General features: G+C 38.5%; 1 protein-coding gene across 1 annotated transcript in view; it reads left to right on the top strand.

Annotated features, from left to right (window-relative positions):
• The first annotated feature begins 3,871 nt into the window (after window positions 1–3,871).
• The window catches only part of LOC136863241 (uncharacterized), a 62,291-nt gene continuing 49,094 nt past the window's right edge, over window positions 3,872–17,068 (top strand). The window contains exon 1 of the mRNA XM_067139626.1: window positions 3,872–3,998. Within this exon, the coding sequence (XP_066995727.1) occupies window positions 3,963–3,998 (36 nt within the window). The 5' untranslated portion in view covers window positions 3,872–3,962. The remainder of the gene's footprint in view (window positions 3,999–17,068) is intronic.

Here is a 17,068-nt window from a genome sequence, read left to right on the forward strand (position 1 = left end):
CTCCCAGTTCTTCCCAGCCCAAACTTTGCAACATTTTTGTAACACTACTCTTTTGTCGGAAATCACCCAGAACAAATCGAACTGCTTTTCTTTGGATTTTTTCCAGTTCTTGAACCAAGTAATCCTGGTGAGGGTCCCATATACTGGAACCATACTATAGTTGGGGTCTTACCAGAGATTTATATGCCCTCTCCTTTACATCTTTACTACAACCCCTAAACACCCTCATAACCATGTGCAGAGATCTGTATCCTTTATTTACAATCCCCTTTATGTGATTACCCCAATGAATATCTTTCCTTATATTAACACCCAGATACCTACAATGATCCCCAAAAGGAACTTTCACCCCATCAACGCAGTAATTAAAACTCAGAGGACTTTTCCTATTTGTGAAACTCATTAATTCTCATTTTCTATTAAGCTACCAGAAGCATATTCATTTATTGCTCATTACAACACTATTGTAAACAACATATATATCTCAAGACTCGTTAGTCAATGACACCCAAAATACAACCTCCCACTCCTATCACCTCTATCTTCCCTCTCCCAGATCCAACACATCACTTTTAACCCCAACAACTCTCTTGGCCAGAGAGCAGGTGTTCCTTACTAGGTGGCCTGCCTCCCTCTTCAGGGGAGGAATGAAAACTTGAGCAGCAGTAGTAGCCTCCACTATATGCGTTAGCCATATGTCTTGGTAGGTGTGCTAGTTACCAACTGATGAGCCCAAATCAGCACACTGGGGCGAAACACCGGAAACCATGAATGAGTTAGCTGGAAAATTTATAATGTCCAATAACGGACCATTTATATTGGAATTATGAATTTATTCATTCAGGACAAGTATTTCAAGTTCCCTAAGGGAATCAAAATCTATATCAACCAATGAATATATGAGCTGACAGGTTTTTCCAATGAATTATGATAAATTCACTATAGATTTTTATAGGAGTGCTTACAACCAATTATATTCCACTACTGAAAAAGTGCTCCAACTTGTTTACCATAACATTATGATGTGTAGTGAAGGCGTTATCCTTCATCTACCATCAGTACATCGTGGATGTTAGTATTGGAGAATGCTCAGTAGGACTAGGGAATTGAGGGGATGGTTGCTAAGTTGTACTTCATACAAAAAACAATAACCACCACCACCCAGAGAATTGCCTGAAAAATCTTGAAGTTATCAGGATATAGAAGAAGGAAGCACAGAGAATCTTACATAAAAAAGGTATGCCTTCTATGTAGACAGCACAAGGAGATACAGGTCTTAGGAGAACTGCTTGCTTCTGCGTATTGAACACTGAGCAAGTTCGCTACAGGGTTCAAGACGTGTAGCTGTTAGCTTGCATTTGGAAGATAGTGGGTTTGAGCCCCACCGTCAGCAGCCCTGAAAACTGTTTTCCTTGATTTCCCATTTTTACACCAAGTAAATACTGAGGCTGTACCTTAATTAAGGTCATGGTTACTTCCTTCCCAGTCCTAGCCCTGCCCCATTCCATAGTTGGCATCAGACCTGTCTGACCGAGCTCGATAGCTGCAGTCGCTTAAGTGCAGCCAGTATCCAGTATTCGGAAGATAGTGCGTTCGAGCCCCACTGTTGTCAGCTCTGAAGATGGTTTTCCATTGTTTCCCATTTTCACACCAGGCAAATGCTGGGGCTGTACCTTAAATAAGACCACGGCTGCTTTCTTCCCACTTCTGCAGCCATTTGAACGGGGTCACGTTGTTGGCCTGCAGGAAGCTGGATGGACGTATCGACTGATTGCTGCACGTGTTGGGCACAACGTGTCAGTGGTGTGTCATTGCTTTCAGCAGTGCTCTGTGGAGCATTCCCACACTCACAGACCAGGCTATGAAGGTCCGCATAGTGCAGACACATGTCAAGATAGACGCATTGTGCGTGCAGCAGTGGCCGACCGAACATCATCCAGGAACGAAGTACAGTCACATGTTGCACTGCTTGCAGCAGGATTACGATCATGTGTGCTTCTGGCCAGGCTACCATTGACACCACGACACCGCCAAGCATGACTACTCTGGTGTCGTGAAAGAGTCGCCTGGAGAGGGGCATGGCACTCTGTTGTCTTCAGTGACAAGTGTAGGTTCTGCCTGTATGCAAGTGATGGATGTACACAAGTACGGCATAGACCTGGTGAGCAGCCTATTCCACAGTGCATTCGCCCATGACACTCAGGTCACATCCCAAGCTTTATGGTGTAGGGGCCATCAGTTACAACTTGTGGTCACAGTTGGTGTTTCTGCAGGGTAATGAAACCAATGCCCGCTACAGTGCACAGGTTGTTGTCCCAATGCTACTGCCATTTCTTCGTCAGGAAGGTGATATGCTTTTTCAGCAGGACAGTGCACATCCACATACAGCTGCTGTGATGCAATGTGCTCTATGTGGTGTACAACAACTGCCTTGGCCAGCAAGATCACTGGATCTCTCACCAAGTGTGTTGATGCGACTGTTTGGGCACTCTTTACTGTGACGTGTTTTTCATTTGGTCAGAATTCGTAATAATATACTCCTGCAATGATGAACTACCTGTCACATCACTTGTGAATAAAATAACCTTGTCCTTCAGGATGTTTCATGGTTTTTTCCAGCATTGTATAATGCTTCAGTTCAACTCTTGAGGAGTTGGTCGATGTACAGTCATCTGGAACACAATTTCTTTCCTGTATGCCTGTCCAGTCATGAATAGGGTTCTTGTTCATTCCGTATTTCATGGTGAGGGTTATGTTTCTGTCATAAAATGTCCCAAGATCCCAAGAAGTTCTTAAATGTATGTTTTGATACAAAATGGTTTTATTTTGAATTAGAAATATGATTCACTACTTAAATAATTAAATTATATTCTAGTTATGTGATTACCACTTCATTGTTTGCTGTTCATCCTTTATTTTCTTACAAATTGCCCTTTGTACCTAAACAATAAAACATTAAATTTCCCTTTCTTTGAAATTAATGAGAAGTATATGGGAACTCTTATGATAATTTACAGTAGCAAGTGAAAATTATTATTTCTTCAATGTGTAGATTTTAAATATTATTTCTTCAGTGTTGAAGTCCATTATGTAGTGATGAAAACAGTTATAAGGAACTTTTCCTTACAGTTTTTTTTCTTATAAAAGCTATTATTTGAGTTTCATTCATTGTAAAGCTTTAGGTACCAGAGAATCTCTTGCAAAGTTCACTAGCACTGCTAAGCTGCAACACATTTCAAACTTCCACTATTCCTGTTTCCTCCTCCACCTCGTAAAGCTCTGTTGGATGTAGCTAGCTGGATATGTATGAGGCATATAAGTACCAGCAAGTACACTTATTTCTTGTAATCAATCACAGTGTTTGCATATATCAATAGAAATAACGACCTTTTTTTTTTTGCTAGTTGCTTTATGTCGCACCGACACATATAGGTCTTATGGCGACGATGGGATAGGAAAGGGCTAGGAGTGGGAAGGAGGCGGCCATGTCCTTAAGAATTATTCACATTAAAATTTGAAGAGATACCTACAAATCATCTACCAATCAGACCTACATTTATGAGTAGAGAAATAGAAAGTTTGGTCAATGCACATATCAAAATGAACTATTTCAACATCTGTTTTCAGTGACTGAGAAAGGTTATGGAAAAACTAACTAGAATACTGGTTGAAATGTTAGAAATAATTCTTGGCTTTCTACTCTAACTGAATCTAGAAGGTAAGTTGATTAATTTCTTTGGATAAAGTGAACAAATGTGTACTTCCATTAAGTACTCAGTATCTCTAGTTACAGTTACAGAACAATCACATAACTGACATCTTATCTTATCATTATCCTTTCTGTGGTACTTGTAAAAGATTAAAACTATTTCATATCATCACTTGCCACTTCAGAGATAACACTGTGATGAGTAAGAGAGTTCTTGCATTACAAGGCACTGGTAATAAGTTTCTCCAAAGTCATGAGCAAGAGAATAGCATTCATTGTGCTTGTGCTGGTAAGTTTGCTTCAGCTGCACATAGTTTGCTCCTTTACAGTCAAGCACATTTTATCAAAATACCCTTTCAACACTCATTTCCTTTACCTCCCTCTAAGTACTGCTGTCCTCTGTAGAATTTAAGTGCTCTTTGCTTAAGTAAAATTATGACAATAGATATATTTGATAAATTTTAAGTTGATATTCTTACGTTCATATGAAATGTTACTGCACATTAAAATGTTTATTCTTGCTCTAGGCTTCACAAGTTGAAATGCAGTTTCAATAAATATACTATTGTTTGTAAATGGGTGATCTGATGCCATAGGGAAACAAATACATTTTTATGAATTTTGGGGAAGTGATTTTAAATTTCAGACTTAAACACTAAAATATTGTTCTGATATATGACACGTTTTTCACACTGAATGAACTGTCTATACCCATTTTATCACTTATACATTGTAAGTGCACTGTGGGAAAGCAGTTTCCAACATGAATAGGGAAAGAAAGGTACTGAAGAACACTACTTAGTTCAGACCGACAAGAAAGTTTTTATTACACTTCATTGATGCCATACAGAACCAGAAATAATGGTGTTCTTTGGGTCATCAGTCCACAGAACTGGTTTGATGCAGCTCACCATGCCACCCTACCCTGTGCTAACCTTTTCATTTCTATGTAACTACTACATCCTACATCTACTCTAATCTGTTTGTCATATTCATACACTGGTCTACCCCTGCTGTTTTTACCACCTACACTTCCCTACAAAACTAACGTAACAAGTCCTGGGCGATCTGAGATGTGTCCTATCATTCTATCCCTTCTTCTAGTCAAATTTCATAAAATTGTTCTCTTCTCAACAATTTGATTCAGTATCTCCTCATTTGTGATTGATCTACCCATCTCATCTTTAGCATTCTTCTGTGACACCACATTTCAAAAGCTTCTATTCTCTTTCTTTCTGAGCTAGTTATCGTCTGTGTTTCAATTCCATACAGTGCCATGCTCCAAACAAAAGTATTCAAAAATGTCTTTCTAATTCCTATATCAATGTTCAAAGTGAGCAAATTTCTTCTTTTTTTCTTCTTGTGCTATTCTGCATTTGACATCCTCCTTACTTCTGCCATCATTAGTATTTCTACTACCCAAGTAACAATATTCATCTACTTCCTTTAAGACTTCATTTCTTCATCTAATATTTCCTGCATCACCTGACTTCATTCGACTGCAGTCCATTATTTTTGTTTTGTTTTATTTATTTCCATCTTGTATTCCTTCTCCAAGACTCTCTCCACACCAATAAGCAGTTTCTCCAGATCTTCTGCAGACTCAGATAAAATAACATTATCATTGGCAAATCTCAAGAGTTTTGATTTCCTTTCCTCAGATTGTGATTCCTTTTCCAAATTCCTCTTCCATTTCCTTTACCACCTGCTCAATATAAACATTGAAAAGGGGTGGGGATAATTGCAGCCTTACCTCACTCCTTTCTGGATTGCTGCTTCTTTCTCACAGCCTACGATTCTTATCACTGCAGACTGAGTTTTGTATAGATTGCAGATAATTCTTCTCTCATGGTGTCTGAACCCACTCACCTCCGGAATCTGAAATAGTTTGGTCCAATCAACATTATCGAATGCCTTTTATAGATCTATGAATGCCATGTATGTGGGCTTGTCTTCCTTAATTCGATCTTCTAAGATCAGACGTAAAGTCAGGATTGTTTCACGTGTTACTACATTTCTTCTGAAGCCAAACTGATTACCCAACTCACTTTCAACTTGTTTTTCCATTCTTCCGTAAATAATACATGTTAAAATTTTGCAAATGTGAGATACTAAACTAATGGTGTGGTACTTTTCACACTTGTCAGTACCCTTGGGAATAGTATCACAACATTCTGCCAAAAATCGGATGGCACTTCTCCTGTATCATACATATTGCACGCTAAATGGAATAATCTCCTCATGCTGGTTTTCACTTAGGCAGTCAAAATTCTGAGGGTATGTCATCAATTCAGGTGCTTTGTTCCTATTTAGGTCCCTCAAAGTTCTGTCGAATTCTGACCTCAAAATTGGGTGTGCCATTTCATGTTAACTTTGTTGTTCTTGAATCATAAAAAGTGCTCCTGTATGATTTTCACTATGATATCAAATCAAATCAAAATAACTTTGTTTGCAAATCAGGATCAACAGCCTCTTCTTGTTCCAGAACCTTAGCACCTACTACTTTCCCTTGATAAAATTGTTTAATATATTGCTGCCATCTTTCTGACTTGTCTTCTTTCCCTAGAAGTAGTTTTCCATCTGAGCTCCTAACATTTATACACTTAGTTTTCTTTTCTCCAAAGGTTTCCTTGATTTTCCTGTATGCAGCATCTAACTTTCCTACAACCATACAACCTTCAACACCCTTGCATTTTACTTCCAGCCATTTTTCCCTATCTGTCCTGCATTTTCTACCTACTTCACTCTTTAATCTCCTGTATTCACTAATTAACGGCAGTTTTCATCCTGTTAGGATGTTGTAGGATAAAAATATGATATGGCTAAGTAGTATTGTAGTTTAGTAGTATATTAATTACCTTATTGCTGAGTGATTTTTGTGTACTATCCTAGACAATATTTCTTTCCTTTCATTTTTTTTGCACAGAATAAGTTATTTTCTTTTTCTTTTCTGTTCATTATTCCATAAAGAATGGCTAAGTAGTGCAAGTGTAGGAACTGGGGCTGTGGGCAGGCATTAAGGAGTACCGGTATGAGGGAGGAGTTGGAGAGTTTGAAGGATTTAATTAGGATTCTCTCAGAGGACAGGAAGGAAGGTAGGCCTCCCTTAAACAATGTACAGGATACAGTAGGTGTAAAAGAGGGATGGGAAGAAAAGGGGGGGGGGGGGAATTGTAGAAGACAGGTGGTCTAATGTTTTAACGGGAAGGACATTCATTGCAGGAAAGGGTGATAGATAGAAAGCTGAAAATTACAAGCCAGTCAGTTTGACATGCATTGTATGTAAGCTTTGGGAAAGCATTTGTTCTGATTACAATAGACATGTTTGTGAAATTAATAGCTGGTTCCATAGAAGGCAGTTCAGTTTTAGGAAAGGTTATTCTACTGAAGCTCAACTTGTAGGACTCCAGCAAGATATAGCAGATATCTTGGATTCAGGACATCAAATGGACTGTATCGCAATTGACCTATCTAAGGCATTTGATAGGTTAGATCTTGAGGGACTACTGGCAAAAATTAGTTCAACTGGACTAGACAAAAAGAGTGACTGAATGGGTGGCTATATTTCTAGAAAATAGACCTCAGAGAATTGTCTGACTCGTTGGCTGAATGGCCAGTGTACTGGCCTTCAGTTCAGAGGGTCCCAGGTTCGATTCCTGGCCGAGTTGGGGATTTTAATCGCTTCTGAATAATTCTTCTGGCTTGGGGACTGGGTGTTTGTGTCTGTCCCAACATTCTACTGTTCATATTCAGACAACATACCACACTGCCAACCACCACAGAAACATGCAATAGTGATTACACCCCTCTGTATAGGGTTGGCGTCAGGAAGGGCATCCAGCCGTAAAACAGGGCCAAATCCACATGTGCGACACAATTCGCACCCGCGACCCCACAGGTGTGGAAAAAGTGGTAGGAAAGGAAGAAGAAGAAGACCTCAGAGAATTAGAGAAGGCGAAGCATTATCTGACCCTGTAATAATTAAGAGGGGAATTTCTCAAGGCAGTATATATTGGACCTTTATGTTTTCTTATATATATATATATATATCAATGCTCTGCCTGCTGTCATTTCTTGATGGATACAGTACTTTTGCATCCATCTCATGGCACAGGCCTGAGCAAAGTGTAGCTTCCACCGAAGTCCCAGTCAACATCCATGGCTGTGACAATATGGAAGTTGCTGGGGTATGGGCAGTGCTGAGTAATGACATTCAGAGCATGACTAGTGCATCTGAGTGTTAGGAAAGGTGCTGCTCATAGGGTCAGTCGTGCTGCAATAGTACTTTCTGACCCAGTGAGGAAAGCAATGGCAAACTACCTCACTCCTCATATTGCCTAGTACGCCTCATTTTGGTGCTGCCATTGGTTTTGGGGGTTTCCTTATAACCGCATAACCTTTGGTGGTGCTATTTGAGGATCCAACCAGCCTCTGGACTGATGACCTAACAGACAAACATCAATGCTATGAGTAAAGAAGTGGAATCAGAGATAAGGCTTTTTTGCAGATGATGTTATTCTGAATAGAGTAATAAATAAGTTACAAGATTGTGAGCAATTTCAAAATGACCTCAATAATGTTGTGAGATGGACAGTACGTAATGGTGTGATGATAAACTGGGTTAAAAGTTGGGTTGTGAGTTTCGCAAATAGGAAAAGTCCTCTCAGGTTTAATTACTGCGTTGATGGGATGAAAGTTCCTTTTGGGGATCATTGTAATTACCTGGGTGTTAATATAAGGAAAAATCGTCATTGGGGTAATCACTTAAATGGGTTTGTACGTAAAAGACAGATCTCTGCACATGGTTGTGAGGGTATTTAGGGGTTGTAGTAAGGATGTAAAGGAGAGGGCATGTGAGTCTCTGGTAAGACCCCAACTAGAGTATGGTTCCAGTGTATGGGTCCCTCACCGGGGTTACTTGATTCAAAAATGGGAAAAAATCCAAAGAAAACAGCTCAATTTGTTCTGGGCGATTTCCAACAAAAGAGTAGCTTTACGAAAATATTGCAAAGTTTGAGCGGGGAAGACTTCGGAGAAAGAAGGTGAGCTGTTCTCCTAAGTAGTATGTTCTGAGCTGTCAGTGGAGAGATAGCGTGGAATGACATTAGTTGATGAATAAATTTGAGTAGTCTTTAAAAGTAGGAAAGATCACAGTATGAAGATAAAGTTGGAATTCAGGAGGACAAATTGGGGCAAATATTCGTTTATAGGAAGGGGAGTTAGAGATTGGAATAACTTACCAAGGGAGATGTTCAATAAATTTCCAATTTCTTTGCAATCATTTAAGAAAAGGCTAGGAAAACAACAGATAGGGAATCTGCCACCTGGGCGACTGCCCTAAATGCAGATCAGTAATGATTATTTATTTATTTATTTATGCCCTCCTAATTTTTTTGGATTCTTATAATTTCACCGTTCATCAATCAGGTTTAATATCTCCAGAGTTAACCACTGCTTCTTACTTGATCTTTCCTTTCTTCAGCAGCCCTACTGATCTCATTCTTTATGAATGTCCACTCCTCATCTATTGTGTTTCCTTCAACCTTTTCATTTATTCACTGTACAACATGTTCCTTGTCGTATTCTATGAACAGGACAGATTGAGGACTTGGGTTCGAATATCAGATTGACCTTGACATAAAACACTTTCTGACTTCATTAAATTCTTACTCTAATTTATTTAAACAAACTATCAAATATACCCTTCCAATAATATTACATCACACCTGTAATTATTCTTTTCTCAATATTACTTTTAAGTAACCAGTTTAACAGTTTCTGACTTCTTTGAAAAAAACACACACTTCTATGATTCACTATACAACATTTATAAATTCCCTTCAGTCTTTAAAGTCTCTTTCTTCTTGCTTCTCTCTTGAATCCTCGTTGTGGTGTTCCTCTGAATCTTCCCTGACGGTTTCAGGACTCGAACACAGAACTCTAAGGTGAATAGCCTACTAACTGAAGCTACAATCTCCTTCAAACACTCAGTGAGTTCCCCAAGTACTGTCTCTGTACTTTACCCTGTGGGACACTGCTAACCAGTTCTGCTGCTTGACAGTCTTAATTGCTGCCTAATTTGAATAACTTCTTATACTGCTGTCCTCACTAACTGATGGCAGGCTCAACTACTGCCTGATCTGACTAACTCCATATACTGCTATCTTCACTGACTTTATTCTACAGAGTCTGTTCTCTGCCAAGTGATCTAGTGTCCGTCCCTTCCCAAGAGAACGTTCCTTTTTAATGTTAATAGAATAACTGCCTGAATGACACCAGAATTACGACCAACAGAATGACCACAGAATCACACAGAATGGCCAAGAATGACAGAATGACCACAAAATGACACAGAATGACCAAGAGGCTCCCTTGTCACTCCCCTTTATTCCTTCTCTGAGCTTCTGGAACAAATCCTCCCCTACTACTATCTTCCCTCACATCAATGATCTGTTAGCTTCCTATTGGTTACTTCAAGTGTGGTCCCACCCGTCCCATGGATGTACATGTGACTGGTGACCTTCCAGAGATTCCTTCTAGAAAGAATTATTGCACCACAGCATGCGTTCTTATTTTTACAGGGCACCTTGCTACGTGACTAACAACAGGTTTGTTTATCCTGGTCCACCCACTAAGAGCTTCTAACTATGACCTTCTAGTCTGTTCACTTGTCTTCTCTGACCAATATTCTGATTGCACAAGTTTGGCTCATTCTCAGCTCACTGAAATGTTCCCAGTTGAGACTAGCTTTAAGAAATGCTTTAAATTATAATTGTAATTCTGCACTTATTCACTGCACTGATATTCTATTTCACTTAATCATTCACTTCCACTGGTTTTTGCTGTATCTTCCCTTTATATATTACGCTTAAACTACTCATGATTATTAGGGATATCTGACTGGGAGGTCATGGGCGAATGTCGTTTGATGCGCTCGCCCCATAATTTCTCACGGAAGGATGTGTTGCGAATCGGTGCTCGCGACATCCTTAAAACAACCTGCCACACTCTTCTCTTTCAACTTATCCAGATCCCACCTTCTTCTTCCTTTCTTCAATTTATTCAGCTTCAGATGACATTTCATGACCACCACCAAGATGTGGTCAAAGTCCACATCTGCTCCTGGGAAAGTTTTGCAATCCAGCACCTGGTTTCTGAATCTCTGCTGAATCATAATGAAGTCTATTTGATACCTTCCTGGGTCTCCAGGTCTTACACACTTTTAAGGCCATCGTTTGTGTTGTTTGAACCAAGTATTAGCAAGGACTAAATTATGATCGGTGCAGAATTAACTAGTCCACCTCATCTTTCATTCCTTTGCCCCAGTCCAAATTCTCCTATGGCGTTACCTTCTCTTCCTTGGCCTACAACTGCATTCCAGTCTCACATCACAAATAGATTCTTGTCTCCTTTTACATATTGTATTAAATCTTCTATCTCTTCATATACTTTTGATTTCCTCATCATCTGCTGAAGTAGTAGGCATATAGACCAGCACGATTGTTGTGGGCATTGGCTTGGTGTCTATCTTGACAACAATAATTCGTTCATTATGCTGGTCGTTGTAGCGAACCCACTGCCCTATTTTCTTATTCAGTATTAAACCAACTCCTACATTTCCCATGTTTGATTTTGCGTTGATAATTCTGTAGTCACCTGACCAAAAATCCTGCTCTTCCTGCCAACGTACTTCACTTCTACAAATTACATCTAATTTTGATGCAAATGTGGTAACAGGTATAACTTGAAAACAATATTCTATCACCCATAGGTAACTAATGTAGAAATCAAGCTCAAATATGATTATTATTATTATCATTATTATTATTATTTTACAATTGTTGTTATTATTATTACATCATGTGGACATACGAATGATCTCAATGTGTGTGAGGTTACGTCATGGAACATAAGTTGTACATAGACACTGATATCAGTTCCATTAATGTAAATACCTGTTAATGAATATTATGTAATTTATTCTTACCTGTATATATAAATTTTAATCCATAATTGTAAAACACACTGTAACTTCCAGAATGGTATAGGCACAAGAACAATGGAGAATATTCTGTACATTATAATCTGTGTATTCATGCACTCTAGAATTTTCATGAAGATATTTTTTTGTCTAGAAGTCTGGCCAGACACATATATAAGGGGACGGTAACAGTTAGTTGTGGTTTGGAAGCTATTGGAAGAGAGTTATTGTTTAGTAGCACGTGGCTGACATGCCAAATTAGGCAGTCCCCATGTTGAATTGATCGGTAGTCATCTGTTTTCAACTGTTTTTCAAAGTGTGACCTCGGTGGTATTCGGTGTCAGTTGTCAACTGTTTAAATATGGCGGCTTTGTTGATATTCTACAAGTGAAGTGTTTTTGTTTTGTGATACGGTGATTAAGGTCATGTGTGTATTAAATTGATATATATATATGTGAATAAAATTCCTTTTTACCAACTGATAGCATCTTTTGTGCATCCCTGTGGATATGTTAATTTTAGACTACCGGTATCAATTTCCCTTTTCATATTCTCTATCCTACTACAACAATTCAAAATTCTAACATTTCATGCTCTGACTCGCAGAATGTCAGTATTCATCTTCCTGATTTTTACCACTTCCAGTGTAGTCCCCACCCAGAGTGTTGATATATCTTCATTTCTGCTCGTTACACCAGTTTAGGTAAGCAAATTATTACGAGCTGTTGACTACAACTGACTTTCACACACATTAAGCAATTCAAATGTTCAAAGAACAAAAGCAGCCGAAGATAACCCACTCAATTATCTTAGTTACCGACACATAACCTCAATATTGTATTCCTTAAAACTACATACACACGACATTTTATTTTTATGTGAAAACCACACTTCCAACACTCCCCCCTTTTCTCAAAAAAAAAAAAAAAAAACACTACATATCAATCAACTGTCCTCTCATTGCAAACCTATAAACTTATACAAACTCTTAAGCTTGTTGCCAGATAAATTCTTTGTGAACAAGTCTGCAGCGTTTCTCTCTGATGCTACATATACAGACTCAATGAACCCCTTTTCTACTAGCTCTCTACATACATGGTACATGATGTCAATATGTTTTGACCTTTCACTCACAATATAGTTTTTTCTCAATTTAATTGCTGCTGCATTGTCAGCGAAAACTTTACAAGGTATATCCATAAAGCTTTCCAGCCCTAGCTCCGATAGCAAATCTTTCATCAAAGTTACTTCTCGAGATACCTCTGCCATTGCCATGTATTCAGCATCCATGGTAGATCTAGCAATACAACTCTGTTTCTTACTATACCATGATACTGCTCGCCCTGCCACTGTGGTTACATACCACTCACTGATCTTCTAGACTTAGTATCTCCTCCCCAGTCCGCATCACAGAACACTTGTACTTACTCCTCACAATTTTTGAAACACAACTTTAAATCTCTAGTACCATTTAGATATCTCATAATATGCTTCACTTCTTTCCAATCTTTAATCTTAGGGGTTTGACAACTTTACTTACCGGTACCGCAAATGCAATGTCAGGTCTAGTATTATTTGACAAATATAGTAAACTTCCTACTGCACTGCAATAAATGGTACAATCAAATTCCTGCTCATCATTTTCAGCTGCTGAATACCTGCTTGGCAAAATAGTCTTACTCGGTTTAAAGTCACTCGTGGAAAAATCAGCAAGTAATTTGTCAATGTACAAACTTTGACTCAACATAACCCCTTCTTTTGTCTGTTCTATTTTTATTGACAGTAAGTTTGTTGCTTTCCCTAGATCTTTAATCACTAACTCATCTGCCAACCTTATTTTAACCAACTTAACAACCTCTTTGTCACCTATTACAAGTATGTCATTGACATACAAGCCAATAATACAACACTCCTTTACATACACACATGGTTCTTTGACACATTTCTTAAAATCTAGTCTTCTAATTATAGCATCAACACAAGTATTCCAGTCTTTACTCGAATTAGGTAGTACATATATGCTTTTCTTCAATTTACATACATAATTTTGGACATCTATTTCTACGAACAATTCCGGTTGTTCCATGTATACAGTACAATTTATTTCACTATTTAAGTAAGCACTAGTTACATCTAGATGTTCTACAGTCCAACCTTTACGTACTGCAATACCTATTAACAGTCTCATTGTTTTCCTCTTTATAACAGGACTAAATGTTTCATCAAAACTAAGGTTCGCTGTCTCTTAAAACCTTGAGCAACCAACCTGGCCTTATATTTCTGAATGTTACCCTCACTGTCATATTTCAATGAAAACACCCATTTAGAACTAATTACCTTGATATTTTCTGGTCTTTTTACAATTTCCCAAACATCCTTCTTTCTCATCTCATTGATCTCCATTTTCATGGCTTCCATCCAGTTAGCAGACTCTTGGCTTGACATAGCCTCCTCAACTGTTCTAGGTTCCACTACATTCGAGTGTCTAACTCCCATCGTTGCCTTACATCCAAATACTTTCAATCTACCTATTTTTTCCTCATCTAACTTCTCTGCTTTTGCCTGACACCTCCAACACTTCGTCCTTATTTTTCACACATACAGCCACATTAAATCTGGAGTATTCATCAATCAACACATTGAGCTTTCCCAAGTGATGGTGGACTAATTTTTCCAATTACATCAGTGTGCACAACATCAAGTGGTTTTCCTGCCTTATGCTCACAAGACTTAGGTACTCCCTTGTTACTTAGTTTTCACTGAATGCATACAGAACAAGTATTAATATCATTACTCTTCTTCAATTCTAACATAGGCAATTTAAACAAAGCTTCAGAATGAACATGTCCATATCTCTCATGCCACAACCTAACCTGCCCAACACTTTTAAATGCTACATTGTTATTACATTCTTGATCTATCATTTGGTCACAGTTACTCACAGCTACAATATCATTTCTCCCCTCTATTTGTACTACATACACATCATTCCTCCTGTTTGCAACAAACAATGTTTCATCTCCATTCTTATCTACAACCACTGCTTTCTCACCTGCAAATCCTACTTTGAAACCTTTGCTGGTTAACTTACCAACTGATAAATTTGCACCTAAGTTTGGTACATACAACACATCCGTAAATGTAATTGTCCATCCTGTGGACATTTTTACTTTCACCTTACCTATACCTTTGATATCCAGCTTACTGTTATCTCCTATTTCTACATTCCCGGTTACATTTGTTAACATGTCTATAAACATCTCCTTTGTTGGACACATATGATGGGATGCACCTGAATCGAACAGCCAATCTTTAATTTTCTCAGTTCCTACAGAAACTACCATGCTCATTGCTTTATCTACTACATATATACTTTCTCAGCTTACCACTTTTCCACTCGCATTCACTGATTTACTCTCCTGTGATGATTCGTCACTCTTCATTGTTGGACATACTTTTGAATAATTTCCTGACTAACCACAATTGAAGCACTTTTGGGTACTGCAACAATATTTAGATACATGTCCCTGTTTACTGCAATTGTAGCAACTATATTTTCCTCATCCCACGTCTTCTTTCTTGATATGTCGCTTCTGTTGAACAACCATGGCTTGAGCTTCATCCTCCTCACGTTTTCCACTGTAGTTTCCCCTTCTGCTTTCCTCCGTGAGTAATCTCGCCTTCACCTTTGAGATGGTCAGTTTCACCAAATCAGCTTCCAAGGAAGGGATACAAACTGCATATTCCTCTGTAAGATTTCCGATGATCATTCCTTCAACTTGTTGATCTGTGAAATTGTATCCGGCTTTACTTGTTCTCCTCCACAGTTGATTTATTTTTGCGAAGTATTCTTGAACACTCATGTCCTTGGGCTTCACAATATTAGTTAACTGTTTCAGGGTCATAGCACCATTCACTAGGCCTCCGTCATTGCACAACTCGTCCAGTTTTCCCCATGCCTTTTTCGCTGATTCAGTATCTGCAATGTCACTTTCAAAATTTTCTCCGACATATTTGAAAATATTACAAGTAACAACTCTCATTACAACCGCTAACACGATCACATTGTTTTGCGCTCGTCTCGTTTCTGTCTGAGTCAGTTGATAGCCTGGCATGTCCTCATACCCTATTACTGATTCCCACACATCTTTCAACAACAGCTCTTGTTTCACCTTAAATGCCCACGAAAAATAGTTCTTCACTGTAAGCTTGGCTACATTCCTATTCAGTGTTTCTTCAACGGTCCACGACGTCGCCATTTTTCCCGTCAATAATGTCACAACTTGCTTCGTCCGTTAATTCTCGTTACTCCATTTCAACTTATATTGTCCGAAATATACTGCGGCATTTTGGCGCTCTGGAGCTCTGGACCCATAACCTGTTGATATATCTTCATTTCTGCTCGTTACACCGGTTTAGGTAAGCAAATTATACCATTGAAACACCAGCATCACCACACACATCCATTTATTACGAGCTGTTGACTACTTGCTTGCTTGCTTGCTGATGCTTATGGGCTGTGTCTACGACATTTCACCCAGTCAATACTCGCTTACTCATGTAAACACACTAGTATAAATGAAAAACTTCAGTTCAATAATTGATGCTTGAGCTTGCAAGTAGAAAACACAAAACACTGATCTTCACTATATCACATAATAACCCTAGTTTGCTAGAGCAGACTGTTCTCATACGGGAAACTTCCAATCTTGTAATCACACTTCTTCTAAAGCTTCACCCACACGAATAATCCAAAATAGCACTCTCAAGTAATACACTAATGATATAAGGAATCACTCACATGGAACCTTCAAAAGCATGAGCAATTCTCACCCTATATTACAGACAGAATTATAACACGATATTGGCTTCATCTAGAAACAAATTTAGCACTCTAATAATCTCGACTGTAGGATTACAGAGCAAACAAGAAACACTGGTTGGAAAAACTCGCTTGAGTCGCTTGAGATTAGTCATAAGTTTTTTACGGGGGTTAGCATATAAAGAACATTTCAAATAAAATGTGGTTGGAGTCGCCATTACTAATATTTGTACCACACAAACAGTTTGTATCCTGCATTAAATGGAAACGTGATCTATATTGTGGTGTAAGGGCATGATTAAACCGTAACCGAATGATGTTAATAATATGTCGTCTAGAATATGATCCTCGTATAAACCAAGGTTTAACCAAAAGTGTTGGTTGTAAATGATAATAGAAGTTACCTTTGACTTGTGCAGTCTGTCTCCAGTAATTCTGCCATTCTTGACGCCCATCCTATCGGATAACAACTATATAATCAGAAGCAGGAACAATATTGTTAGTATTCGGAACAGGAAGACGAGAAGCTTGTTTTGCAAGACAATCTACTTTTTCA

Source organism: Anabrus simplex, chromosome 2 (genome assembly GCF_040414725.1).
Source record: "Anabrus simplex isolate iqAnaSimp1 chromosome 2, ASM4041472v1, whole genome shotgun sequence".
NCBI lineage: Eukaryota > Metazoa > Arthropoda > Insecta > Orthoptera > Tettigoniidae > Anabrus > Anabrus simplex.